Raw genomic sequence first — 26,404 nt, forward strand, 5'->3', positions numbered from 1 at the left:
CAGGGCAGGTAACTCTTAGAAACAGAATTCTGATTGGAAAAAAAGCAAGTCAGAAGAGAAAATACACAAATGTTAACTTTTTGTAAAACTAAGCTATATTGTTCAGCAATATAGTGGTAATCTATAAATAAAACAGGGTAGCAGAAGAGAGATGAGCAAGGATAGAATCAAGCATCAGGAACAGCACACAGCTAACAATGACCTACACTTACTAGTGTGTAGGGACTTCAGGAACTTGCTTTTCCTACCTAAACATTAATGTCTGCATGTTATATCTTCTATTAGTTCCAAAAATCAAATAGGAAAAGTGAGCTATCAGATCAAAACTCAACAAAACTAAAAAACTTAGGTTTCAAGATAATTATCTACTATATATAACTGAAGACTTTTAAAAAATTAACTGAAAATAAGCCAAATGCCCATAGCAGAAGTGAAATAAACTTACTATGCACCTAGCACTTAAAAGTAACATATACTTGTGTGTTATGTATACACACACCTGGGGGTGGGGGAATTTAAGAACACCACACACACACACACACACACACACACACACACACACACACACACACACACGTCTACATTTCCTTAGTGTACACACACACACACACACACGTCTACATTTCCTTAGTGTACATTAGCTTTACTCTGAAGCTAAGATATTTCAAGCTACAGAATTTTTTTTGGATTTTAGAATGGAAATATAGTACATATACTGCATATTCTCTAAAGCTCTCTTGAGAATCTGTGGCAGGATCCTGAAATCAAACCTACTATTTCTCCAGTGTAAAGGCTATTATTATTTACACGAAGAGGAATGAATGGGCTATAAATATTCTAACATCAAGTTACCACCAAATAAATTTTAGTAAAAACGTTATCTCGGAGCTTTTTTCTGTATCAGAATTATGGGTAAGAAGATCCTGATGCCTGAAAAGAAGTTCAACTTCATCTAAACAATGAATTTCATTTTATTTAAAAATTTCCTTCAAAGTGTAAGTTTTAAACTAATGCACATGCTGTATTTTCCTTTACTTCACAAAAGAAAGGCATATATAAAATTTCTTCAACCTTTATTCTATTTCATTTTTATATCTTCAAATGTCCTCATTGATTACATAGTGAAAGAAAGATGCCGGGTGCCGGTGGCTCACGCCTGTAATCCTAGCTACACAGGAGGCTGAGATCTGAGGATCGTGGTTCAAAGCCAGCCCGGGCAGGAAAGTCCGTGAGATTCTTATCTCCAATAAAAACTACTAGAAAATTGGAAGTGGCGCTGTGGCTCAAGCGGTACAGCGCTCACCTTGAGCTGAAGAACACAGGGACAGCACCCAAGCCCAGAGTTCAAACCCCACAACCAACGAGAAAAAGGAAGGAAGGAAGGAAGGAAGGAAGGAAGGAAGGAAGGAAGGAAGGAAGGAAGGAAGGAAGGAAGGAAGGAAGGAAGGAAGGAAGGAAATACAATTTCATTTTAGTTAGGAAAATAACCAGCAGCAAGCTCAAAGAACCTAAGCACTTTGGTGGGAAGTATTTCCACGGGGCTGGAGATGTACCTCAGTAGGAGAACATTGGCCTATAATGTATAAGGACCTGGGTTCGGTACTCAGATTACCAAACACAAAAACGGATCGCTGTAGAGAAATATTTCCATATAGTTTATAAGCATAATTATAGCCATCAAACTAGGTACTTTGTTTTCTAAGACACTGAAAACTATTATAAATAAATGTTTAATCGTCTTTGCTCATCCATACATGTAACAGTTTTCCTAACACTGAATTCTAAGGGTTAATTCTGACTATTTACTCTTTGAAAGAGTAAAATAAGGGGCTGTGAAGGTGGCTCAGTGGTAGAGCGCTTGCCTTGCATGCCTGAGGCCCTGGGTTCAATTCCTCAGCACCACATAAGCAAAAAGAAAAAAGCTAGAAGTGGTGTTGTGGCTCAAGTGGTAGAGCGCTAGCCTGGAGCTGAAGAGCTGAGGGACAGCGCCCAGGCCCAGAGTTCAGGCCCCACGACCGGATCTCCCCCCCCCCAAAAAAAGAGTAAAATAAGTCAAAATCCAAAAGTACACACTTCAAAAGACATCTCTCCACATTCCTTTTACCATAACAGATAAGCAATATCTTGGCCAAAAAAAAAAAAGTCTCCCAGGACATTCATGACTATAATCCTAGCTACTTAGGAGGCTGAGATCTGAGCATCAAAGTTCAAAACCATTTCACACAAAGTCTGTGAGACTCTTACCTCGAAGAAGGAGGAAGAGGAGGGGGGGAGGGAGGAAGGAGGAAGGAGGAAGGAGGAGAAGAAGAGAGGAAGGAGAAAGAAGAGAGGGGAAAAAGGAAGGAAGGAGGACCAGGACCAGAACCACGACAACAATGACAAGACAACGACCGCAACCGGGACGACCACGACCACCACCACCAGCACCACCAGCACCACCAGCACCACCACCGCTGCTCAAATGGGAGAGCACTAGCCTTGAGCAAAAGAAGCTCCTGGACAGCTCCCAGGCTCTGAGTTTAAGCCCCAGGACAGGCAAGAAAAGAAAAGAAGAGGAAAGAGGAAAGGAAAGGGGAAAAAAAAGAGGTCTCAAACATTACAAGATATATATATATATGCCTGAAGCCCCTCTATCTTCTCATAATATTAAAGAAACAAGCTTTGCTCAACTATTTACATAATACCAAGCACCTCCCACTCTACAATCACAAAAGAGATTTGTGGGGGGCAAATTTAAGAACCCACATAAAGCAACCACCTCAGCCAAGAAGCAAGGTAATTTAGACCCCACACAGACACAATCTTGAAATGCAGGTGCATCTACTCTTCATGGCTAACACTTTTATGATGGTAAATTCATGATTTTGTGATAATATATACATTCAAAAATATGTAACAAAAATAACTGTAAATAAGACCATTTTCTTCTTCAAGGAATAGTTAAAGAAATTAACTAAAAATAAGCCAAATGCACATAAGAGAAGTGAACTAAACTTACTACACACCTAGCACTTCACTTTCTACCTTCTAGACCTAGCTTACTGAAGGCATTGTACAGGGCCCTCCAGCAAACTTCACCATCTCAATTTTGTCATCCTCAGCAGTATACACTTTTCCATGGTACTTTCTGAGAACCTGAATTCAGTAACCAACATTCCATGCTGGCATTTATATTAGAATATTAGACAGAGGCAGGAAAGCTGGCTGGCAGGGCTGGTAGCTCATACTTGTAATACTAACTACTCAGGAAGCTGAGATCTGAGGATCCAGATTCAAAGCCAGAAAAATCCATGAGACTTTTATCTTCAATTAACCACCAGAAAACCAGAAGTGGCACCGTGGCTCTAAGTGGTATGCGTTAGCCTTGAGCAAAATGAACTCAAGGGCAGTTCCTAGGCCTCAAGTTCAAGCCCCACCACTGACCAAAAAAGATGAAAAAAAAACATATATATAAACATATATATCTTGAATTTTTCTGGTAAGGGCAATGTTTTCCAGGGTGAATCAAAAGAAAGGCAATGGGCAGTAATGCAGTGATCAATTGTGAAGCACACACCCCATAGAAAGGCTTCGAGTCTTTCAAGTGACACCAGTCATTATTTCATTTCTGAAACTAGAAATTTTTATAACATTCTTTTAAATTTTTATAACATTTCTGAAACTAGAAATTTTTATAACATTCTTTTAAAGATTAATCTACAGGGGCTGGGTAGGTGGCTCAGTGGTAGAGCGCTTGCCTTGCATGCCTGAGGCCCTGGGTTCGATTCCTCAGCACCACATAAGCAAAAAGAAAAAAGCCAGAAGTGCTGCTGTGGCTCAAGTGGTAGAGCGCTAGCCTGGAGCTGAAGAGCTGAGGGACAGCGCCCAGGCCCAGAGTTCAGGCCCCACAACCAGACCAAAAAAAAAAAAGATTAATCTACAGTGTTTCAGTCTGGAAAGATGAAAAAGTTATGGGAATGGGGTAGCATTGGTGGCTTGAACAACTCTACACTTAAACATGGTTAAAATAGAAAATTTTATGCATGTTACCATAATCAAAATACTAGCTCATCCAAATACTTCATCTTCACATTCACATCCCTATTCAGAGTGATAGTTAATCAACTAAATAGGCAGCAGTAAGAGGATTGTCAAGTCAGAAGCATCTACTGTCCACACTTATACCAGTAATATGTCACCTTAATGAATGTGTGTATTGTTATATTAAGCACTGACTTAATGAACAGACTAAACTGTTTACTGAACATGTGAAATGTTTCATTTTGTAAAATAGCCCTCACTGTAATAATTTAGAAACACTTTAATAAACAAAGATACATGGTCATACCATTCATAGTAAAAGCTCAGTTCCAAGCTCAGAATAACCCTAATAATTGCAATTAACATCACTAAAGGTCTAAGAGATGAAAGTGAAGTGTAAAAATTTTCTATCTGAGATACAGTATGAAGCTGATGAATACTTGAGGCTTAGAGATACTATTTTTAACTGGACTTTCTGGCCCTGGGTCAAAGTTTTGCTAGCAAATACCAAAGTGAAAATGCTAGGAGTGAAGCCCGGAGTTTTCTCTAGAAAAGGCTATGACCTCCATGCTACCAATCCTATGACTTTCCCAACACAGTCCAGGGCTTCATGTTCCTGGGAAAGGAATGAAGCACTATCTAGAAAATCAGTTTAATTTTTTTTTAAATCAATCGATCGATACAATGAACAGTCAAATGATGATACAATATAAAACATCACTACGTTTTGATACAATATAGTAAGGAATCTATACACAATGTATAGAAGGATCCACACTCTCCAATCAGCTCCTACATTTTGGCCAAACAGGACTGAGTCACTCTGAAAAATGATTCCAGAAACCTCAAGGATAGCCGACGGCCTCCAAAGAAAAATCAGTGGGAGGGGTTACCCCCCCCCACACCAGAGTCACTATGCTTCCACCAGGAGGGTGTAGAACTGCACATCTGAGTTCTGGCACAGAATGTCTTTCACCCACCATCACTCCAGGCCTCCAGAGTTCACTGGACAGTCAAAGAATCTTTTCCCCTCCTCCCTCTCAGGGGAGAAGTTCACGCCACCTTTTCCCACAAATGCTTCCACAAAACATACTAATCAAATTCGCTTGTAAAATACAATAACCTCACAAAAAGAGAACTACGTCAACATGCAGGGTGCATTTATTTGTAAAAACGTGTTCCTTTCTTAATCAAGAGGCAACTACCAGCCTTTGCTATTCATTTGGACTTCAAAGGAGGAAGGGGACAGATTTATCTCATTCTACACGCCAGCCTCTTTTTTCTTTTTTTTTCTTTTTTAGCTTTGGGGCATCAATTCAGGAAAATTAAATTTGCCTGAAATAAAAGGCACGCGATGACTCCCGTGGGATAGTCAACACCCAGGGAAAACGGCAAAACTTGAGCTGCGTGCTCCACGATTTCCGACTCCAAGGGCGAGAGCTCTTTGTCAGGTGGCCCACCAGGTGCTAGTCCCCGAGGCGGAGGGCCCGGCGTCGGGTTCCTTTCTCCCCAGCTGACACCCAAGTCCCCACGCAGCCTGACACTTTCAAACTGGCCTGTCCAGCGTCGGGACAGCCAATCCTCCACCTTTCCGCCCCAAACCGACAGGGGAGGCGGGAAGCAGAGGAGCGCTCCCTCCCAGCGCTCCAAGAAAAAGGCAGCAGCCGAGATGACACGGGCCCCGCCGGCGGGCGGCGGGCGGCGGAGGGAGGGGCCCAAGCCGGGTCTCCACGCTCGGACCCCCAGTCTCCCAAGTGCACGGTCCGGGTCAGGTCTCCGGCCCCGGCCGCCGGGAGCTGGGCGTGTGCGGGTGTGAGACCCGAGCTAGCGCGGGCAGCGTCCCGGCCCCCCTTGCCCCCGCCTCGGCCACCTACCAGCAGGCTCTCCACGTTGATGGGGGAACGCGGGTCCCGGATCAGCGCCTCCAGCTTCCTCTGGCGGCCCGCGCCGGCCCCGTCCCCCGGCGCGGCCTCGGGGGCGCCGGGCATTTTCGCCGTCGGCGGGGGCCGGCTCATGCCGCCACCTCCGGGCCCGCACTCCGGCTCCTCGCGCACGGATCCCGCCGCCTCCGGGCCTAGCGCCGCCCCCGACCCGCCAGGCTCCAGGCGGGGCTACGCCCGGGCCCAGCGTCCGCTCCGAAGCAGCGGCTTCGGGTCTCCGCGCCGTCCCGGACCCGGGGGCTGCTCCGAGGGGCCCGGCGCCGTGAGGCCCGGAGCGGACGGCGTCCCCGCCCCTCAGTCAGACCCGCGCCGCCCGGTCCGCGGGTCCGCGGCGAGCTCTCCAGGACTCCGCCGGCGCGAGCGGGGAAGTGGCGGCGGCACCGGCCGCCCCGCCCTCGGGGACCCAGGAGTCTGAAGCCCAGACTCGAGCCACTACGGCCGCCGCCCGTCCGCTCCCATGTCGCCGCCGGCCGCCTCCGGCTCCCACGAGCCCGCTCCCTCACCGCACTCCCGCGCCCGGCCCTGCCCGGCCGCGCGCCGCCGCTACCCACAATCCCTCCGCCCGCGGCCGCCTGCGCGCGCGCGCGCCCGTCCTCGGCCCGTGCGCGCGCGCCCCGGGCCCCGCCCCCTCGGCCTGCTGGCCCCGCCCCGGCCGCGGGGCAGCGCTCGCCGCGCTTCCGTTCTCACCCCGCACCCCGCTCCTCCTCCTCGCGCCCCCTTTCGGGCTCGGAGACCCGCGAAGCCTTCGCTCCCGACCCCTCCCGCCCGGCCGACCCCGCGGCCTCCGAGGCGGCGCCCAGGCCCCCGGCCGCGGGGAAGGCGTCCCCGCTGACTCAGCGCGCAGCTACGCGGGCCTCGTGCGGTCGCCGGCCGCCCGGCGGGCCGCGCCGAGGGGGCCCGGGCGGGGCGTGGGGGGCGCCGCGGGCCGCGGGGTGGGGCGCGGGCGCTCGCAGCGCGCGGGGGCGGCTGGAATCCGCGTCCTGGGGCGGCAAGGCCTGGCCGGGGAAGTTCCCGCCCCCGGGGTAGAACTCCTGGCTTCTAGAAAACCTCGGGCCGGTCCCTGCCTCCAGCCGGGCCGCCGCGGAGAGCGTCGGAACAGCGCTTCCCGCCCTCGCGGGCCTTGGCGGGGGCCCTGGATGGGCGGGGGGGGGCGGAGGAAGAGGGGCGAGGGGCTGCGGCCGCCCCTCCGCATTCCTGCCCTCTCCCCAGCCCGACCCCGGGAGCCATCTGAAAAATATGCGCCGAGAGCCATAAAGCTGTTCATTAGCGCCCCTTTGACCCCGCCAGCCCATTTAAGGAAGTACATGTAGAAGGAAATGATCCAAGGGGAAGGGGGGAGGACTTGCATAAAGATGTTTACAGCAGGCTATTCAGAATGTTCGTCATGGGGGGAGCGGGGGTCATAGGCCCAATTGTCCAGCAACAGAAAAATCCAGAAGGCTCCAAGACTCCTCCGTCATAGGAACAGAAGGAATCCTGGCAGGTATGCAGACTGTATGTTGAGTCCATGAAACCGTATACTGGAAACTTGTTTTCATGCAAAAAGATTATGCCTGCTATTTCAAACTAAGATGCGTGGCAGTTAAGAACGATACGATACCGTTTTTAAGTAAATGGGATTTTTTTCCCCTGTTTAAAAAAAAAAATCACTACTAGGACATGCGGGTCACTCAAAAAAAAACAAAACACTACAATCTGATATCCATAAGTAGTAAGAATCTTAAGAACCTTCTGGCTGGCATGCCAGAGATAAGTTCACAGACAGGCTAAAGGCCTGACCTTGTAAAAGAGTGTTTTAATCAGTGAGTGTCCTGGATGCCTCATCTCCCCTTTTGGGGGTTAAGCCACTCTTACTTGGACCAATGCTGGAAGAAGCTTTGAATGATCCAATACAGTTTCTTCTCAGATAAATCCACTGACTTCTGGTAAAAGGTAAGCTTTATTCCTTCTAAGGATTAAATTGAAGTACAACTCCTTTAATTCTGTAGACAGTTACAGACCCTACCAAGAGGACATAGTGACCTAGACACTCCTCCTACTCATGCAACAAGAGCAAAAGAATTACCATGATTATGGATTTTTTTCCCCCTGCTGACAATATGACGTGCAAGGTAAAAGAAACACCATGTGGTTCTCGGGTTGCAACTTAACTTTGCAATGACTGGTTTTATAGTTTTATGGAGCTTGGTGGGGTAACAGGAAGTCATGGCCCCAGTACCACCTTATTTACAAAAGAGCATTAAACTGGTCACAGGCGGCTCACACCTGTACTCCTAGATACTTAGGAGGCCGAGATCTGAGGGTTGTGGTTCAAAGCCAACCTGGACAAGAAAGTCCATGAGAATGATATCTTCAGTTAACCAGCAAAAAGCTGGAAGTGGAGATATGGCTCAAGTGGTAGACCAGCCTTAAGCCACAGTAGGTTAGGGACAGACAGCTGGAGGAAGACCTTGAGTTAAAAAGCTTTGTACCAGGGCTGGGAATGTGGCTCAGTGGTAGAGTGCTTGCCCAGCATGCAGGAAGCCCTGGGTTTGATTCCTCAGCACCACAATAGCAGAAAACGCTCTGGATAGAGTGTTAGCCTTGAGCTGAAGAGCTGAGGGATACACCCAGGCTCAGAGTTCAGGCCCCATTACCGACAAAAAAAAAAAAAAAGTGACCAAACAACATACATGCATACCACATATTGGGCATCTTTTACAACATACATGCATACCACATATTGGGCATCTTTTACAACATACATGCATACCACATATTGGGCATCTTTCTAGTCTATTCACATAGACTAGAAAAAGCCAAGACTGTCTACCTGGAAGAAAAGACCATCTTTTGACATATGTTAAGCCACATTTTTTAATCCATTCTCATATGTATGAGGGTGTGATAAAATACATCTTTTCCTACATAAATGAAATTGTACCTCACAGTGTTTTGCAACTTGGTTCACCGTTGTATCCTAGAAATGTGTCCATCTCAGTAGACAGAAATCTCCCTCATTCTCCAAGAACCGCACTGTATCCCACTCTGTATTTCTTATTTGAGAGCATAGTCATTGAGGACAGAGTCTGGAAACAAATGACTGAGCCGAAATCCTGCTGCTACCACACACTACTTGTGTGATCCTGAGAAAGTTACCTAACTTGGCTTTCTAAAGGGACTTTTCCTTAGATAAATGCTGACCCTCAGCAGATGTTTCTGTGATACCACTGACTTCCTTGTATTCTTGTTTTCCTAAAAATGGAATCATTGGAACAAAAGGTAGACATACTTTAAATAGTTAACAGCCCTTTAAAGGTTTAATTGTTGGGCTGGGAAGGTGGCTCAGTGTTAGAGTGCTTGCCTTGCATGCATGAGGCCCTGGGTTAGATTCCTCTGCACCACATAAACAGAAAAAGCCGGAAGTGGTGTTGAGGCTCAAGTGGTAGAGCACTACCCCTTGAGCTGAAGAGCTGAGGGACAGCACCCAGACCCAGAGTTCAAGCCCCACAGCCGCCAACAACAAAAATTGTCAATATCAGTGGAAGAAATGATCCATTTCTCTTCACTTTGCCATGCTAAATTCAATAATTTGTGTGTGTGTGTGTGTGTGTGTGTGCGCGCGCGCACGCGCACATGCATGTATACACGTGCATGCACCGGTATAGAGCTTGATCTCAGGACCAAGGCACTCTCCCTTAGCCTTTTTTGCTCAGGGCTGACCCTCTACCACGTAAGCCACGTTTGGCTTTCATGGACTTTTCTGCCCAGGCTGACTTCAAACTACAATCCTCAGATCTCAACCTCCTGAGTAGCTGGAGTTACACACATAAGCCAGTGATGTTTGTTTCTTAAATTTTGCCAGTTAAATGGGTAAACAAAATGGCATCTTGTTCTGATATGTATTCCCTTAATTGCTACTGAAGATAGGTCTTTTGTATGTATGCTTTTTGCTTTTGAAAAGATCTATTCATATCCTTTGTCCATTAGTTTCCCTCTTTCTTGGTGATTTATAGGAGCTCCTATGCATTATCCTCCTTGTAATATGACAGGAAAATATAACTTACAGACATTTTTTCCAGTCTGTTGCTTCGCTTTGGGTTTTGGTAGCTTATCACACAAATTTGTGTGTGTGTGTGTGTGCGCGCACATGCATGCATACACATATGCATGCATGCACACCAATCCTGGGGCTTGAACTCAAAGCCTGGGCACTCTCTCTTAGCTTTTTGCTCAAAGCTAGTGCTATGCCACTTGAGCTATAGATTCACTTCTAGCCTTTTGGTGGCTAGTTGGAGATAAGAGTCTCATAGACTTTTCTGCCAAAACTGGCTTTGAACCACAATCTTCATATCTTAACCTCCTGAGTAGCTAGGATTACAAGCCCGAGCCACTAAGCACCTGGCCAAACATTTTTGTTTTTTTAACATGTTCGATTTTTATGCAGTTAAAGCCTTTACTGCTCCTGGTAGTATCTAGTCTAGGAAAGATTTCAAACCCACTTTTGGGTCAATGTACTACTACAGTCTGCTCAGCTTCTCCCAAATTAGCCACAGGAAGGGCCCCTTGGCTTGCTCAGTTCTGCCAGAGCACCTGCTCTGGGCCCTGCTGCTCCCTGACTGTCCTATCCTCTCCTTCTAAGCACTATTCCTGAAGTGTCTCGCGTACAGGTGAGTCACACAAGAACTTGCACAAAAATGTTTGTCCAATACTAAGAACAATAAGGAAATAAACAGAAAAAATGCATTTAATCCAGCTGGCCTGCCACTGTGTAAAGCATTATTCTACCATAGCTAGCTTCCTCTCCAGGACTCAGAAGCTCCACCCACTTCTTATGAATTGTGTCTCTCTGTCTGTCTCTACATTCCCAGCCAGTTCTAAGCAGCTGATGTCAATTTAACATCTACTGCCCAGCAATACATTCCTAGCCCTGCTGACACTTCTGGACCATGATCCAGAGGGAGGGTCCAGGGCTCCAGCCTCTTTTGTCTACTGGAGGCCTGTGTCCTAGATTCCAGTTTTTAAACTGAGGAATTTGTTTCAGAGGCATCTCTGCCTTCATCCACAGGTGGGACTGGAAAGGACCTTTTTTCTTGGTCCTTCGTTGTAGGTCTAGTAATTATGTGTTTAATGATAATAATTATTTAAAGTTGACATTTGCTAGGGAGAGATTTTACTTTATAAGATTATCATAATTTTTGAAAGTCCTTTGCCAGTGATAATATTTACTTCACTTATATTACAGATGATGTAATAGGGATACATGCTAATTGAATGGATGGATGGATGGATAGATGAATGGATGAATGAATGACAGATGCATGGATGGGTAAAAACAACTATAGCTAGTCGGGCATCACCAATAAAACATGAAACAACTTTTCCCACCCTACTTCATACTGTAGAACTAACTACTCAGGTTGGCATTGCTATACAAAGATGTTTTGTTCCACATAAGTCAGATTTAATAACTGAATAAAGGAGAGAACTCTCAACGCAAAGGTGTCATTAATTTTGTAAACTATAAAGGATACAGGGTAAACTCCACTCCTATAAAGGGGACAGAGTTTAAAGGTTTATGAGAGTTTCACCCGAGGTTTCATTCATGGTTCTGGTAATAACTCCCAGGGTGAATGAGAAAAGAGCTGAAGCCCTCTGTGAGTCAGTATCCTGAGACACAATACAGAAATAATGAAGCTTGGTTGTCATTAAAGCTCCTTAAGATCTCTAGATGAAAGATACTCTATTCATCCAAGACAGGTTATTCACCAGTATAATATGCAGAATTCTCAGAGGAGAAAGATGTGGTCATGGCTCAGATGTATCCTTAGAAGTAAATAGAAGGTCATTCCCAAAGATATATACATGAAAAGAGTGGTCCCAGGCAATATTTGGAGTCCTGGAAAGCCAGGCTTGAATCCAGTTCTGCCAGCTTGGCGGGAGAGCTTGATGTCATACCTGACAATCTCATTTTCCCCATTAGCAAGGTAGAAATGGCTCCAGGATGCTTTATATGTGATTTCCTTGCTTCATACCCCATATGGACTCTGCTGTAGTTATTCATGAAATCCTCAACCTGGAAATGGAGCTTTTGATGGAGTGTCTGCAGCCTCCCTTTATAGGTTTCTTTTCTAGTCTTCTAGATTTTTCTCAACATGAAACAAACTTGCCCCTTTCTTCTCTGGTTAAGTTAATTTCTTTCCCTGGTCAAAAGGCCATCCTGTCTGGGAATGTGGCTTAGTGTTAAGAGTGCTTGCCTAGCATGCATGAAGCCCTGGTTTGATTCCTCAGTACCACGTACACGGAAAGAGCTGGAACTGTCACTGTGGCTCAAGTGGTAGAGTGCTAGCCTGGAGCAAAAGGAGCTCAGGGACAGTGCCAGGCTCTGAGTTCAAGCCCCAGGACTGGCAAAAAACAGACAAGGCTCCTGCTGAGCTATGTAGCCTTTAGTAAAATATTTAGCAAGGTGCTTACCTCGCACAAGAAAGCAGTATTTTTTTACTTTTCTTGCAATGTTTTTAAGATAAAAAAATATATATTCATGTGTTCAAATTAGGAATTTCCCATTCTTTTTCATCCATCCTATGAAGAATTCTTTTTTTTTTTTCTTTTTTTTTTTTTTGGTCAGTCTTGGGGCTTGGACTCTGGGTCTGGGCACTGTCCCTGAGCTCTTCAGCTCAAAGCAAGTGCTCTACCACTTGAGCCACAGCGCCACTTCAAGTTTTCTGGTGGTTTATTGGAGGTAAGTGTCTTACGGACTATAGTGCTTTGTGCCTCGTTTCTCAGAGCTAGGATCACAGGCATGAGCCACGAGCGCCCAGCTAGGATGAAGAATTCTTGCTGTCCCCTTCAGAAACTTTGGTTTGGCCAAAGACCATGTGTTTGTCACCTCTGAGGCTTTTCTGGTGGTGTCCCATCTTTCCACTCCCAGCTCTCTCTGCAGCACTGCTCTGGAAAGCACAATCCCTGGATCCTACTCTCCTTTTTTTTTTTTTAAATAGGTTGTGGGACTTGAACTCAGGGTCTAGGTGCTATCCCTAAACCTCTTTGTGCTCAAGGCAAGCACTCTACCACTTGAGCCACAGCACCACTTTTAGTTTTGAGTGGTTAATTGGAGATGAGAATCCATGCAGATTTTTCTGCCCAGCCTGGCTTCAAACTGTGATCCTCAGATGTCAGCCTCCTGAGTAGCTAAGATTACAAGCATGACCCCCTGCCACCCAGCTCCTACACCCCTTCTAAATCCAACGCAGTGGCTGTGCACTGTGCTAGTTCTTCGATAAATCTCAAAGGACACTGAGTATGTGTTCTGCCTGAATAGAGATTGCAGCCAAGGATGGTAGACCCAGGCGTGGGGGGTGTTGCAGTTCAATAGTAGATAGCACCTGAGCTCACCATCATTCTGCCTCATCTTCCCCACCTGCTAGGATCACAGACATGTGCCACCAACCCAGGCTAGCAAAAGGATCAGAAAAGGGAGTAGCATGTGACCTGAGTCCTCAGAATTCAGCAGAGTTTGGAAATAGAAAGAACCATATTCCAAGCAAATGACCAGTGGAGTGATAAAGTAGGAAGAGAATAAAAGGAAAAGCAGCCTGGCACTGGTGGCTGCACCTATAATCCTAGCTACCTCAAGATGCTGAGATTTCAGGATCATAGTTCAAAGCCAGGCTGGCAGGAAAAGTCCATGAGACTATTATTATCTCCAGTTAACCACCAAAAACCCAGGAACGGAGCTGTGGCACAAAGGGTAGAATGCCAACTTGGAGCAAAAACCTAAGGTACAGTGCCTAGGCCTTGAGTTCAAGCCCCTAAACCAGCACAAAAAGTGTGGGGGGGGAGCAATTAATGATGAGGGAATTGTTGGGGGAAGGGGGTGAATGGTAGAAGCAGAGTAGCTGGTACCTGGGAGAGAAGCCAGAGAAGGCCTAGAGCCTGTGTAACAGCAGTGATGTCAGACAGGCTCAGCCCACACATGGAACCCACCCAGGCCTTCAGCTGCACCACCCTCCTGTCCTGCTACCCAGTGCTCTTTGAGACCTGGGCGTGGTGGGTGGGACTAGGGACTGAGTCTTGGGCAGCAGGGTGACAAAGCAAAGTGGTAGAAAGCCAGTTTGGGGGATAGTTTACTGATCTGTGGGCCATCATTGCAAGCAGGTGGTTTATGATTGTGACTAATTAAAATGTACAAAGCATACAAAGAAGGAAACTAGTTAGTTTGCTAGCTCTTTGAGAATGCAGGGATCCTCTTGCTTGCCATAAAGGCCTGTCCTTCTGACTAGCCACTTTGAACTTGCTGGCCTTCAGAGTGGCCCTTTGATGAATGAGGTTGGCCTTGTAATACTCCACTTGCTGCTTTAGCAGACTTTTAAGTTGGGGCTTCCGTGGCGTGAACATGGAACAGCTGGGTCCTCAGGGAGCAGAGGCTGGTAACCAGGAGCACAGGCAGGTCTGTGGACGGTCGGTCAGCAGTGCAGATGAGGGCACTTGTGGTATAATCAGAGAAACTCCCTTCCAGGCCCTGCTTCCTCCCTTTCTAGCTGTGTGGCCCCAGGCAAATGAACTCACTTCTCTTGGGCTTTGGCTTCTCTCAGGACTTTAGTAAGACACAAGAGAGAGAATTCAATGTACTGAATATGTGATCCCTAAAGGCAAGTTCCTTCTCAGCTGGCAGAAGCTGACAAAGTTCTAGGCATTGTTCACTTATTCAAAAGATTTGGGGACTGCTAACACCCTTGGTGAGCAACCAACGCCCTCACCATGCGCTTCTACTCTAATGGAAGGAGTGGAGCCCCACATTGCTGTACGATCCTGGATGAGTCATAAACCATGCCAAACTCCAACTCCTCAGCTATTCAAGCTATGCTGTAGAGGCTCGGTCAGGTTCCAGCCTTGAGCAAAAAAGCTAAAGGACAGAGCTCAGGCCCTGAGTTCTAGCCCCAATACCAGGACACACACACACACACACACACACACGGTTTGTTTTGTTTTGTTTTGATTTTTGGGGGTCAGCTCTTCAGCTCAAGGCTAGACTCTACCACTTGAGCCACAGCGCCACTTCCGGCTTTTTTCTTTTTGCTTATGTGGTGCTGAGGAATCGAACCCAGGGCCTCAGGCATACAAAGCAAGTGCTGTACCACTGAGCCACCTTACCAGCCTCTACAAATGTTTTTAATTTAAAAGAAAAATGAAGTGCAGTAGAGAGCTCTTGTTTCCTGTAGTCATCCCACAGACTCTCCGCTGGGTTCTCTTGCCATCTCCCCATGCCAGCTGCCTTCTCCCCTTGGTAATGCTATTTGTTGTTGAAGGTCACTTGTCAGATTAGGGCTGGGGGATGATTTACTGGGCGAGGAAACCATTCAGTAAGGAGTATTTTTGGCACCATTCAAATCTTGGCAAATAACTAGTTCCTATCATTTTCCTACTAACATTGTAAAGTCTTCAGTTGGAGCAAAGTTGAAGGGCAAGATCATCAAAAGGAAATGACTTTTAAATGATTATTTTATAAAAACACTCATCCAGAAAGAAAATATTAATGGACCTTGAGCAGGAATATTAACTGTGGAAAACCCTAGGCATTAAGTCAAAAGCAAAAGTGAAAACAAAGATGGCAACAACAACAAAAATAGCACTCACCATAGCAATGCCAGACTCCCGTAAGAGCTACGGGAGCACTGGTCACGTGACCAGCTGTGTGCGTCCTTTCTGGTCTGGCACCTCAGTTTCCACATACGTCAGATAACGAAGTTAGACCAAGAGTGGCCCAGTGGGACTTTGGCTCCCAGTTTGCTGCTTTTCCCCTTGAGGACAACATCCCCGGAGGCCACCAGAGAACTTGGCCCCTTGCGTTGCTCTGTCCCCTGTGCGGCCTCAGGAGCTGGAGAACAGAGGCAGCTGCTCAGAGCTGGCACTTGTTCTTGCTTTGGCCTGAGATGAAAGGCCCCAGCCCCAGTTGCAATAAATCTGGGCCTCTGGGTAGAGGTCACCTAGGCGCAAGTGGCAGCCTCAGTGTCACCAAGAGGAAGAGGACATGTTCCTTGCAAGGATGCCTGCTTCGCTAGCCCCCTGAACACTCCACCGGCCTCCTCAAGTGATCATTCCAGAGTGTTCACCCACAGTTCTTGTTCTCAGCTCCAAAATATCGGTGGTGCTCCCTTGACCTACAGCAGTGTGTCCCCAAGAGACTGGATTCTGAGAGACCGCCCATGGGCTGCTCCTGAGGACACAGGCGTGGCCACTGGGGCCAGCAGCTTCTGCCCCTGTCCCCAGCCGCGTGCCACACAGAGCTGCGAGAAGCCCGAAGGGAAAGAACCCTGCCCCGCGGTGATGAGGCCTCCAGTGCATTCCACCACAGAGTTTCTCTTATTTCCTAACTCCAGGAAAAAGCCCTTAGAGTTACAGTGCCCAACAACGTGCTGCATGGGTTACAATCTGAACTTTCCAACACTTAAGGAAAGCTTGCCTGCTGACAAATGCCTACTGCCCTCTGCTCCTCTGGGCACACAAATTCCAGGCCCGTGGAAGTAGGGTGAGGGTGGTGATGTGTATATGCAGCTGTTCTAAACATACACATCTGGAGAAGAAAAACAGATGAGGGGAAGGGAAAGGCAGAGGAGGGGGAAAGAAGAGGAGAGGAAAAGAAAAGGAAAGATGAGAGGACAGGAGAACGAACTGCTAAGCTTCACCCCTGTAATCCTCCTACTCAGCAAGCTGAGATCTGAGGGAGGTTCAGAGCCAGCCAGAACAGAAAAGTCCATAAGACTCTTATTTCTAGTTAACCACCAAAAAGCTGGAAAGAGGAGCTGTGGCTCAAGCAGTAGTGTGCCAGCCTTGAGCAAAAAAAGCTAAGGGACAGTGCCCAGGCCCTGCGTTCAAGCCCTAGGACAAGCACAAATAGAGATAGATAGAGACAGACAGAGGGTTAGATATTGCTGCGGATCTGTCGAAGCACTCTTCAGTCCCCTTGTCCCAAATGTGCCATACCTCACACCTATCAGCACCTCAGTGCTAACATGGGTTGTAGGTAAGAGGTGACAGGTCCCCAAGGTGAAGACAGTACCTGATCTCTGATCCCATCTAGACGGAATACCTAGGATCCCAGCCTCCCAGCCTCAGACTGTGTGCTGTGCATCCTGATTCAATTGAGGTACTGTGCATCCTGAGTACAACTGAATCACGCAGGGGGAACTCAGGCATGCGTTCGCCTCCCATTGAGATCATCTGCTGAAACCAGGAAGAACGTGCCTCTGAGCCCATAAACGAAAGAGAGTGTGACCTTAATTAGCAATATAGCCCAAAGTAAGGGCTCAATCATTCAGCTTCCAGAAAAGAGATTGAGGGGAAGGCGTTAAGCACACAAAGTCCTGTCTAATGAAAGACAACAGATGTCAGAAAGCCTGTCTATCACACTTGAGGCTTTTGCTCAAGTATTTTTCCGTCTGGACACAACACAGATCCATGATGCATTAAAAGAGTAGACAGGAAGTGTGGGGTAGAGAGGCAGAGAACCTGCCAGGGGTCATGCGTCTCCCCAGCAAGTAGATGACAGAATCAATTCAGGAAAAAATAAATGAGGGGCTGGGAAGGTGGCTCAGTGGTAGATTGCTTGCCTTGCATGCATGAGGCCCTGGGTTCCATTCCTCAGCACCACATAAGCAGAAAAAGCCAGAAGGGGCAATGTGGCTCAAGTGGTAGAGTGCTCCCCTTCAGCTGAAGAGCTGAGGGACAGCGCCCAAGCCCAGAGTTCAGGCCCCATGGCCGGCAAAATAAATAAACAAGTAAATAAATGAGGAGACAATGAAGGAAGGGGCCACAGTCCTCTAAACTGCCCTGTGGATGCTGCTACCCAGTGATCCAGAGATGCACAAGTTATCAGGAAATGTTTCTACCTGGCATATCCTCTAGGAAGCAGCCAAGTGAGTATAATTTGACAGAATGTTTTTTGTTTTTTGTTTTTTTGTTTTTTGTCGGTCATGGGGCTTGAACTCTGGGTCTGAGTGCTGTCCCTCAGCTCTTCAGCTCAAGGCAAGCACTCTACCACTTGAGCCACAGCACCACTTCCAGTCTTTTGGTGGTTTATTGGAGATAAAGAGTTTCATGGAGTGGTGCTGTGGCTCAAGTGGTAGAGTGCTTGCCTTGAGCTGAAGAGCTGAGGGACAGCGCCCAGGCCCAGAGTTCAGGCCCCACGAACGGACCCCCCCCCAAAAAAAAAGAGTTTCACGGACTTTCCTGCCTGGGCTGGTTTTCAACCGAGATCCTCAGATCTCAGCCTCCTGAGTAGCTAGGATTACAAGCATGAGCCACCGGTGCCCGGCTAATTTGACAGAACTGGCACATGTGTGCCAGTGCTGGCACTTGAACTCAGGACCTGGGCACTGTCCCTAAGCTTTTTTGCTCAAGGCTGGTGTTCTCCCACTTGAATCAGAGCTCCACTTCCAGCTTTTTGGTAGTTAATTGCCTGGGCTGGCTTCAAACTGTGATCCTCAGATCTCAGCCTCCTGAGTAGCTAGGATTATAAGTGTGAGCCACCAGACCCAGCCCCTGCTCATACTTTTAGATGCCCTAGGGAACCAGTATTCCACAGATAGTCACTGACACTCCATGCACACGCACAGACATGACATTCAGGTTCCTCCTTGTAGCCTACTTTTGATCTTATCATCTGTCTTATGTAAAGTTGAACAAGTCTGGTCTGTCTCCTTCAGAAAGTTCTTAGAAGTAGGAAATAAGAATACTGATAGAAGTGATCGTTTCCCCACGTGTAGAATCAATATGTAACCACTGTTGATTTGCCGTGTTGGAGGCAACTGTTGGATCCCGGAAAGTTTCAGGACACAGACTCAAAATACTTGAGGCCAAGACCCAGACCCATCATTGAAGAGTCGAATGAATGACTCCACCAAGGGACTTGACCTCAAGCAGTTCTGATGCCCATGTTGCGGGCCTGTCAATTCCAAAGCGCTACTTGGCAGTGCTGGAGATTGAATCCAAAATGTTGCACCTGCTAAGCAAGTAGTGCTGCACAATTTTAAGGAATTATTATTTTGTTGAGAAGCAAAAAAAAAAAAAAAAAAAATTGCATGGCACCAGAAATCGAGATGAGATCTTGATGACTAATGACTCCTGCAACGCACAGGCACCATCCTGCACCTCGGCCAGCTTCCCTGTTATATAATGTGCTATGTGACCTTCCCAGCACCTTGATTTTGTTGTGTGGGTTTGTTGAAGGCTCCAAAGATGACAGACTATGATTCTAGTACGCAAAATGAAGAACCTGTTCAGATTTGAACACATACTGAGGAATACTAACTAAAACCAGCACCGTGGATACCAGGGCACAAGAGCCAGGCAGGATCCCTGCCTCGGAACAAAACACACCAATGACGCCCAACAAAAGCTGTGATTCCTGGAGCACCGAGCAGGACTTAGTTGAACCTGGAAGAGTGTGTTCAAGGCAAAGTGATAATTTAGTCTCTCGGGCAGAGAATAGGAGTTGCCCAGGTACCAGGAAGAGGAAGTTCTCCAGCAGAAGCGAAAGCCTAGGCCTAGGGAACTAAAGAAGGACCTGGAAGGCTTTGGTGTACTGTGGTGTGGGACGCAGTAGCACACAAGGAGGGATGTGCCCTAGGGCCCATGGCAAAGAGCCTGAGCAAGGGAACAAATGGATTACCTTTGTATTTTGTGTATGTTTATCTACTTCCATGTAATGGACATATGCTACCTCACCAGATGATGTACAAAGTCAAGTCACCCCTTCTCAGTGCTCAAACACAACCCCAGGAGCCCCCAGCCATCCCAGTTAGAAGAATCGTGTCAGGGACTAGTAGCTTATGCTTGTAATCTTAGCTACTCAGGAGGCTGACATCTGAGGATCATGGTTGGAAGCCAGCCTAGGCAGAAAAGTCTGTGAGACTTCTATCTCCAATTAAGAGTTGGAAGTAGAGCTGTGGCTCAAAAGGGAGCTATGGTTCAAAAGGTAGAGCACCAACCTTGAGCAAAATAGCTTAGGGATAGCACCCAGGCCCTGAGTTCAATCCCTAGTAAGAAGGAGGAGGAAGAGAAGGAAAGAACGAAAGAGAGAGAGAAAGAAAAAAGGAAGGAAGGAAGGATTTATTTCCAAAACTTCCTTCTCCAGATATTTCAGAAAACAAGTCTGCAAATCAGAAAGCTTGACTCTGCCATTTGCGATGAATCCTTTCTACGGATAACCAGCTTCTGCTGGTTGCCTCCAGATGGATGCCGTTGCCATCAATAGATCAGCGTCTTGGTGTCTCTCCCAAGTCATGGCTATGAGAAACACCTGGTCCCTTCTACCACCAAACAACTTTGGGGCTCTCTCTGCCAAACTCACCGTGGCTGATACAGGTGTCTGACACCCCAGTGTATTCTCAAGAGAAAGAGGAGGGACCTTTGGGCTGGGCCTCCTTGGAAGAGGCCCCTTTCACAAGGCCATGCTGGTGACAGCTCGCGCAGCCCCCCCCCATACTCACACACGCAGACGGTGCTTACCTCAAGGCAGCACCAAGGCTTCCTGTGGCCAAAGGAGGCCCTAAGCTCAGCTTCAGGCTCTGTCCAGAAACACTGACCCCAGGGGGTGACACACGCACACCCACGCGCCTGTCCAGGCGGCCCTAATTCTTTCACAGCTGTTTGGAGGCCGGAGGCCACTAGAAACAATGCTCACTTGCCATCTGCATTTGATTGGTTTGTAGCCTCAAGTAATCTCTTCCCAAGTTCGTCTGGATGATTCTTCTTTGGGCAGTACTGGGACTTCATGTTTGCTGGACGGTGCTCTACCCTGGATCCAAACCTCTGACCCTTTTCTGTACTGGTAATTTTTTAGATAAGGTCTTGCTTCTGCCTGGATTGTCATCCACCTATTTATACTTCCCATGAATCTAGGATAACAAGGTGCCCACTACTGAGTCTGGCTATTTGGTCCAGAAGGTATTTCAAGAACTCCCCTTTGCTCCCTGCTGGCCTCAAATGTCAATCCTCCCTAGCTCAGCCTCTCAAGTAGTGATAATTACAGGTGAGAGTCATTAGCCCTTAGCTCCGCTTTGGGCTTTTCAGGGCAGGCCTCGGGCCTGCTGCTCCTCCCTAACCTTATTTCCTGCCTGTGATTTTTCTACTTTTCAGAACAAGTGATCATAGAAACACAGACTGCCTTCCAGAGAACAAGGTCTCCCTAAAACTTCAACAGAAGACTGACATTGCGTATTTGGCCAGATGTGGTGACTTGGCATACACTCATTAGAGAAAGCTCTACACCGTTATTTGCCAAATTTTAGCATCTCTGGGTCTTGGAGAGTTTTACAAGCTCTACTGTATTTCCCTGTGCGGCCACCTCTTTTTTTAAATTGTTGATGGTGTTTTTTGTTTGTTTTGCTGTTCATTTCTGTGGGTCATATTTTCAAAAGAATTTCGGTTTTGGGGGCTGGGAAGGTGGCTCAGTGGTAGAGTGCTTGCCTTGCATGCTCGAGGCCCTGGGTTCGATTCCTCAGCACCACATAAGAAAAAAGAAAAAAGCTGGAAGTGGCACTCTGGCTCAAGTGGTAGAGTGCTAGCCTTGAGCTGAAGAGCTGAGGGACAGCGCCCAGGCCCAGAGTTCAGGCCCCATGACTGGGAAAAAAAAAAAAAAAAAATTTCGGTTTTGGAATCAGACAGCATTGTCTTTGGTGAAGTAAGTCATCAGTGTCCTCGAGCTACAATCATCTGGGTCTCAACCTCCTGAATCGCTAGGATTAAAAGGTGGGAGCCCCCAGTGCCTGGCAGGGATGGAACTTCCCGGTGGAATGGGTGTAGCCAGTCAGTAGTATTTCTTTTCTCTCTCTCTTTTGCTTCCTTTATTTTACTTTGGTCGGTCATGGGGCTTGAACTCTGGGCCTGGGCACTTACTGTCCCTCAGCTCTACAGCTCAAGGCCAGTGCTCTACCACTTTGAGCCACAGCACCACTTCCGGTTTTCTGGTGATTAACTGGAGATAAGAGTCTCTGGGCTGGCTTTGAAACTCAATCCTCAGATCTCAGCCTCCTGAGTAGCTAGGATTACAGGCGTGAGCCATTGGTTCCAGCTTGCTTCCTTTTTTCTTGTTCTTTGGTGTTTTGTTTTTTTTTTTTGTCTCTTTTTTCCTCCTTCTCTTCCTCTTCTTCCTCCTACTTTCCCGCCTTGTTCTCTTCTTATGGCGTTGTTCCAAAGCCTTGTTAGTTCTAAGCTTACTCTCTACTGTTGAGCTGCACCCTCAGCCCTAACCATATGCCTCTTTTTTTAAATAAAATTTATTGTTATTATTTACGCGTTGTACAGTGGTGTTGCACATTCTTTTTCATACAGGTAGTGAGCACATTTCTTTTTCTGGACAATGTCACCCCTTCCTTCACTTTTCCCCAGGTCATTTTCCACCCTAGCCAACTATATCATCATCATTATTATTTTGTCATAGGCTTTGAACGCAGGGTCTGGGCACTGTCCCTGAGCTTTTTCACTCAAGGCTAGCACTCTACCACATTGAGTCACAGTTCCACTTCCAGTTTTCTGATGGTTAACTGGAGATAAGAGCCTCACAAACTTGTCTCCAGGGCTGGCTTTGAACCACAGTCCTCAGCTCTCAGCCTCCTGAGTAGCTAGGATTACAGGCGTGAGCTACAAGTGCCTGGCAGCTCTAACTGTATTTCTAATATGTGCTAAGTACTTAGTGTATCCACTCTTATCATCATTACTAACTAGAAGTATTATTTTGGAAAGGTGTAGTCCTTTATGAGACCCTCATTTTGATAAGCTTGGTGCACTTTAAGGACTTAGGTTATCTATGATAACCAAACTAACAACTGTCCCTTCCTGGCGAACACAAAGTCAAAAGGAAACAGGACTTCACTGCCAAACTAAAATAGCCCTGCAAGTTTGCATCCTCATTTCCTCACCATTTCAAGTCCATTTCCTTGAGGCAGGAATTTAGAAACCCAAGTGTTTGCCCCCAGAATTAGAGACTCTGGCTTTTAAAAAAAGGTTATCGGCTCATTTGCATATCTCATTTGCAAAACAAAAGGTCATTTAAAAGTTTGCCCTGTTGTGCAGGAGCAGTTGGGGACCGCGCTGCAGCCTCCTCGGGCAAGTGATGAATAAGCTCCTGTGTCTGCAGCCCTGGCCGGGGAGGCCGGGCTGTGTCCGGCTGAAGGTTCTCCTTGTTCTCACCGAGATGCTCCCCACCCAACCCAGCTTAGCGCTCCCAGGACAGACAGCAGTTTTGCAAAAGGCAGACTGGCTGCAGTTTGGGCCTGAGGGCTCCGAAGCCGTTTGACCCAAAGGTCAAAGCTTGACCAGGGCTCTAACCCTAGATTGCAATGGAATTTTGCAAGCTGGCTACGAGCCAGGTGCTGAGCGCTGCCCCCAGCCGACGCTGGGGGGAACGGGCACCCCTCCCCACCCCGGTTGGAAGGAAACAGGAAGAAGGAAATTGGAATCTCGCTTGTCTGCTGCTTTGTTCCCTTTTCCTCTGGTCACCTCCGAGCTAAGAGTGGCTGGGGACTCCCGACGAGTAGGGTGTCCTTCTGACTTGGAGCTGTCAATCTAGACTGTTCACAAGGCAAGAATGTTCCAGCTCCAGGCTGCCCAGGCCTTTTCAGTAATTCTTGTAGCTCCTCTTGGTCTCTGTTGTCTGACCTGCCCTTGAGGAAGGGCTGACTTCTCACCTTCTGGCTTGTACCCATTTCTGGCCCCACCCTAATCTCTTGTGTTACTGGTGGTTGTGGCAGAGGTGAAGAGCCCAGGTTCTTGGTGTCTCCAACAAAGAATTGAGAGGAAGACATACATACAAATGTAAAGTGGTGCTGGGTACCAGTGGCTTACACTGGAATCCTAATTACTTAAGAAGCTGAGATCCAAGGATCGTGGTTCAAAGCCAGCAGGAAAGTCTTGAAACTCTTACCTCCATTAACGACAGAGAGAGAGAGAGAGAGAGAGAGAGAGAGAACAAAAAACTGACATAGAGCTACGGCCCAGGCCCTGAGTTCAAGTCCCAGGACCAGCACACATGTAAAGTGGCAAAGCAAGGAGTGGAAAGGGGGGAGAGGGGAGGAAGAGGGGAGAGAGAGAAAGAGAGAGGGAGAGAGAAAGAGAGGGAGAGGAAGGGTGGGTGGGAGGGAGGGAGGGAGGAAGGAAGAGACTAGAGCCAAATGGTTCAAGAGCAAACTTGGCTGAGGATTTCAGTTGTCAGATTTGCAGTGTGGGAAAAGCTCCTGGTAATGGCAGTGGGCTGGTCTTAAGGGTATCCTGAAGTTTGGAAGGGATCTGCGCATGTGCAAGGTTGCCATTAATGGGTTTAAATATATGGATGTGATGCCAAGCATAGGCGTGAAGCCTCAAGCAGGATCTGTGGGGCAACAATGAGGCTAAGGACTCATCCAGTTGAACCTTGCAGCCCCAGTTTGGTTAGTACTGCGATGGAGATTTCCTGCCCCTAGCGAGAGGTCCTAACTGTGAACTGACCCCTGATGACCCCAAGGGGGCGTGGCCAGGAAGCACTAGGGAAGAGGTAGGATGCCGAAGTATGACTAGGAGAGAGGGTGGGTTTCGGCAGTCTTTCCTTTATAGCTAACCTGCCTCACCTGGACAGAAGTCTGCTTTTCCATGTGATCCTTATTGCTCCCTAACTTTGGCCTTTGTTTACATGCTGTAGATTGTCCCACTTTGACCCAACTTGGGTCAGGCTCAGGCTCAGGTCATCATCCGGGAAGGCGAAGACCGAGTATTACTGTAACGGTAATGGAGTGAAGGACCTACTTTGTGAGGCGGAGGCATGGGCATAACCCCGTTCAGAAACAGAAGGGGCTGGACTGAAGGTGCGGCAGGCACAGGGCGGAACTTCTGGTTTCATAACTTTAATTCCCACTCTTGCCTGGTTCAGTCCACATCCATTTTGCATTGTCTTTAAGAGGTTCTAAGGCCAGGCTTTTATTCATGGAGGGATTAATTACTACGATCATGACCAGAGTTGAAACTAACAATGTTAGAGAGTAAGATGGCAAGGCTTTTGCTGGGCACTGTGGCTCACGCCTGTCTGGAATCCTAGCTACTCAGGAGGCTGAGATTTGAGAACCCACATTCTAAGCCAGCTTAGGAAGAAAAGTCCAAAAGATTCTTATCTCCAGTTAATCAGCATAAACCCAGAAGTTGGGGTGTGACTCAAGTGGTAGAATGCCATCCTTGAGTATAAAAGCCATGTGTAAGTGCAAGGTCCTGATTCAAGTTCCAATGCCAATGCGCACATGCACACACGTACACATATGTACACACACATACACACATACATGCAAATAGTAAGGCTTTGAGGTATTAGATTCTCTGTCTTTTAGGAGCTCCCAGTCTGGATTTGGACACCATATGCCTGGGAGAGAAATGTCTCCGCTTGAGGTTTCTTGGGTTAGGGGCCCACGGCAGGGAGAAGGTGTAAGGAAGGTGTCAGGATTCATCAGAAGGAGTATTTGCCTTGGGGCTGGGGTAGGCAGGATGTGGGATTTAAGCTTACCTTGGATAGGTGAGGAAAAAAGAGAGGCAGCAGAAAGCAGTAGCTAGGGCTGGGAATGTGGCTTGGTACATTATGGGTACCCCGTAAACAGAAAAAGCCAGAAGTGGCACTGTGCCTCAAGTGGTAGAGTGCTAGCCTCGAGTCAAAGAAGCTCAGCGACAATGCCAAGGCCCTGAGTTCAAGCCTCAAGACTGGTAAAAAGAAAAAAAAAAAAAAAAGCAGTACCTACATGCTGATGCCAGTATCAGGATTGACTATTAGTCTCTGATACAGAGTAAGATGGGGGAAGATTGGGGATTGGGAAGGAGAAAGGAAGAGGGCATTTGAAGCAAGAAAATGGTGCGATTAAAGGATTCAAGTCATAGTCTGAGCTATGACTGAATCTATTCAAGTTAGATGCTGAAGTAAACAAACACGCCACAGGACAGCTACAGCCATGCTGTGTGTTAAGGAGCCAAGGAGCCTTTGATGGCCTACTCTACAGCCCCAGGAGCCCTTCATGTACCTGCAGTGCTTTGAGTACCCTGTAAATTATGTAATAGAAAGAGGTCACCAGGGGGCTGGGAAGGTGGCTCAGTAGTAGAGCGCTTGCCTTGCATGCATGAGGCCCTGGGTTCGATTCCTCAGCACCACATAAGCAGAAAAAAAAAGCCGGAAGTGGCGCTGTGGCTCAAGTGGTAGAGTGCTAGCCTTGAGCTGAAGAGCTGAGGGACAATGCCCAGACCCAGAGTTCAGGCCCCATGACTGGATCCAAAACCAGGGATTCACTGATAGGCTCAAGTTTACAGCCCAATGTGCAGTCATTTCGAGATAAGGAAGACTACGGGAGCTTTTTGGCTTATTAAAAATTGCACCCATGGCTGGGAAGGTGGTTCAGTGATAGAGTGCTTGCCTTGCATGCATGAGGCCCTGGGTTCGATTCCTCAGCACCACATATACAGAA

The 26,404-nt window shown here is 47.5% G+C and overlaps 1 protein-coding gene across 1 annotated transcript in view; it reads right to left on the bottom strand.

Annotated features, from left to right (window-relative positions):
* The window catches only part of Rock2 (Rho associated coiled-coil containing protein kinase 2), a 123,734-nt gene extending 117,254 nt beyond the window's left edge, over window positions 1–6,480 (bottom strand). The window contains exon 1 of the mRNA XM_070015274.1: window positions 5,895–6,480. Coding sequence (XP_069871375.1) covers window positions 5,895–6,035 — 141 coding nt within the window. The 5' untranslated portion in view covers window positions 6,036–6,480. The remainder of the gene's footprint in view (window positions 1–5,894) is intronic.
* Between the last annotated feature and the right edge of the window lie 19,924 nt (window positions 6,481–26,404).

The sequence above is a fragment of the Dipodomys merriami genome, unplaced genomic scaffold, assembly GCF_024711535.1.
Source record: "Dipodomys merriami isolate MVZ:Mamm:240054 unplaced genomic scaffold, mDipMer1.0.p SCAF_110, whole genome shotgun sequence".
NCBI lineage: Eukaryota > Metazoa > Chordata > Mammalia > Rodentia > Heteromyidae > Dipodomys > Dipodomys merriami.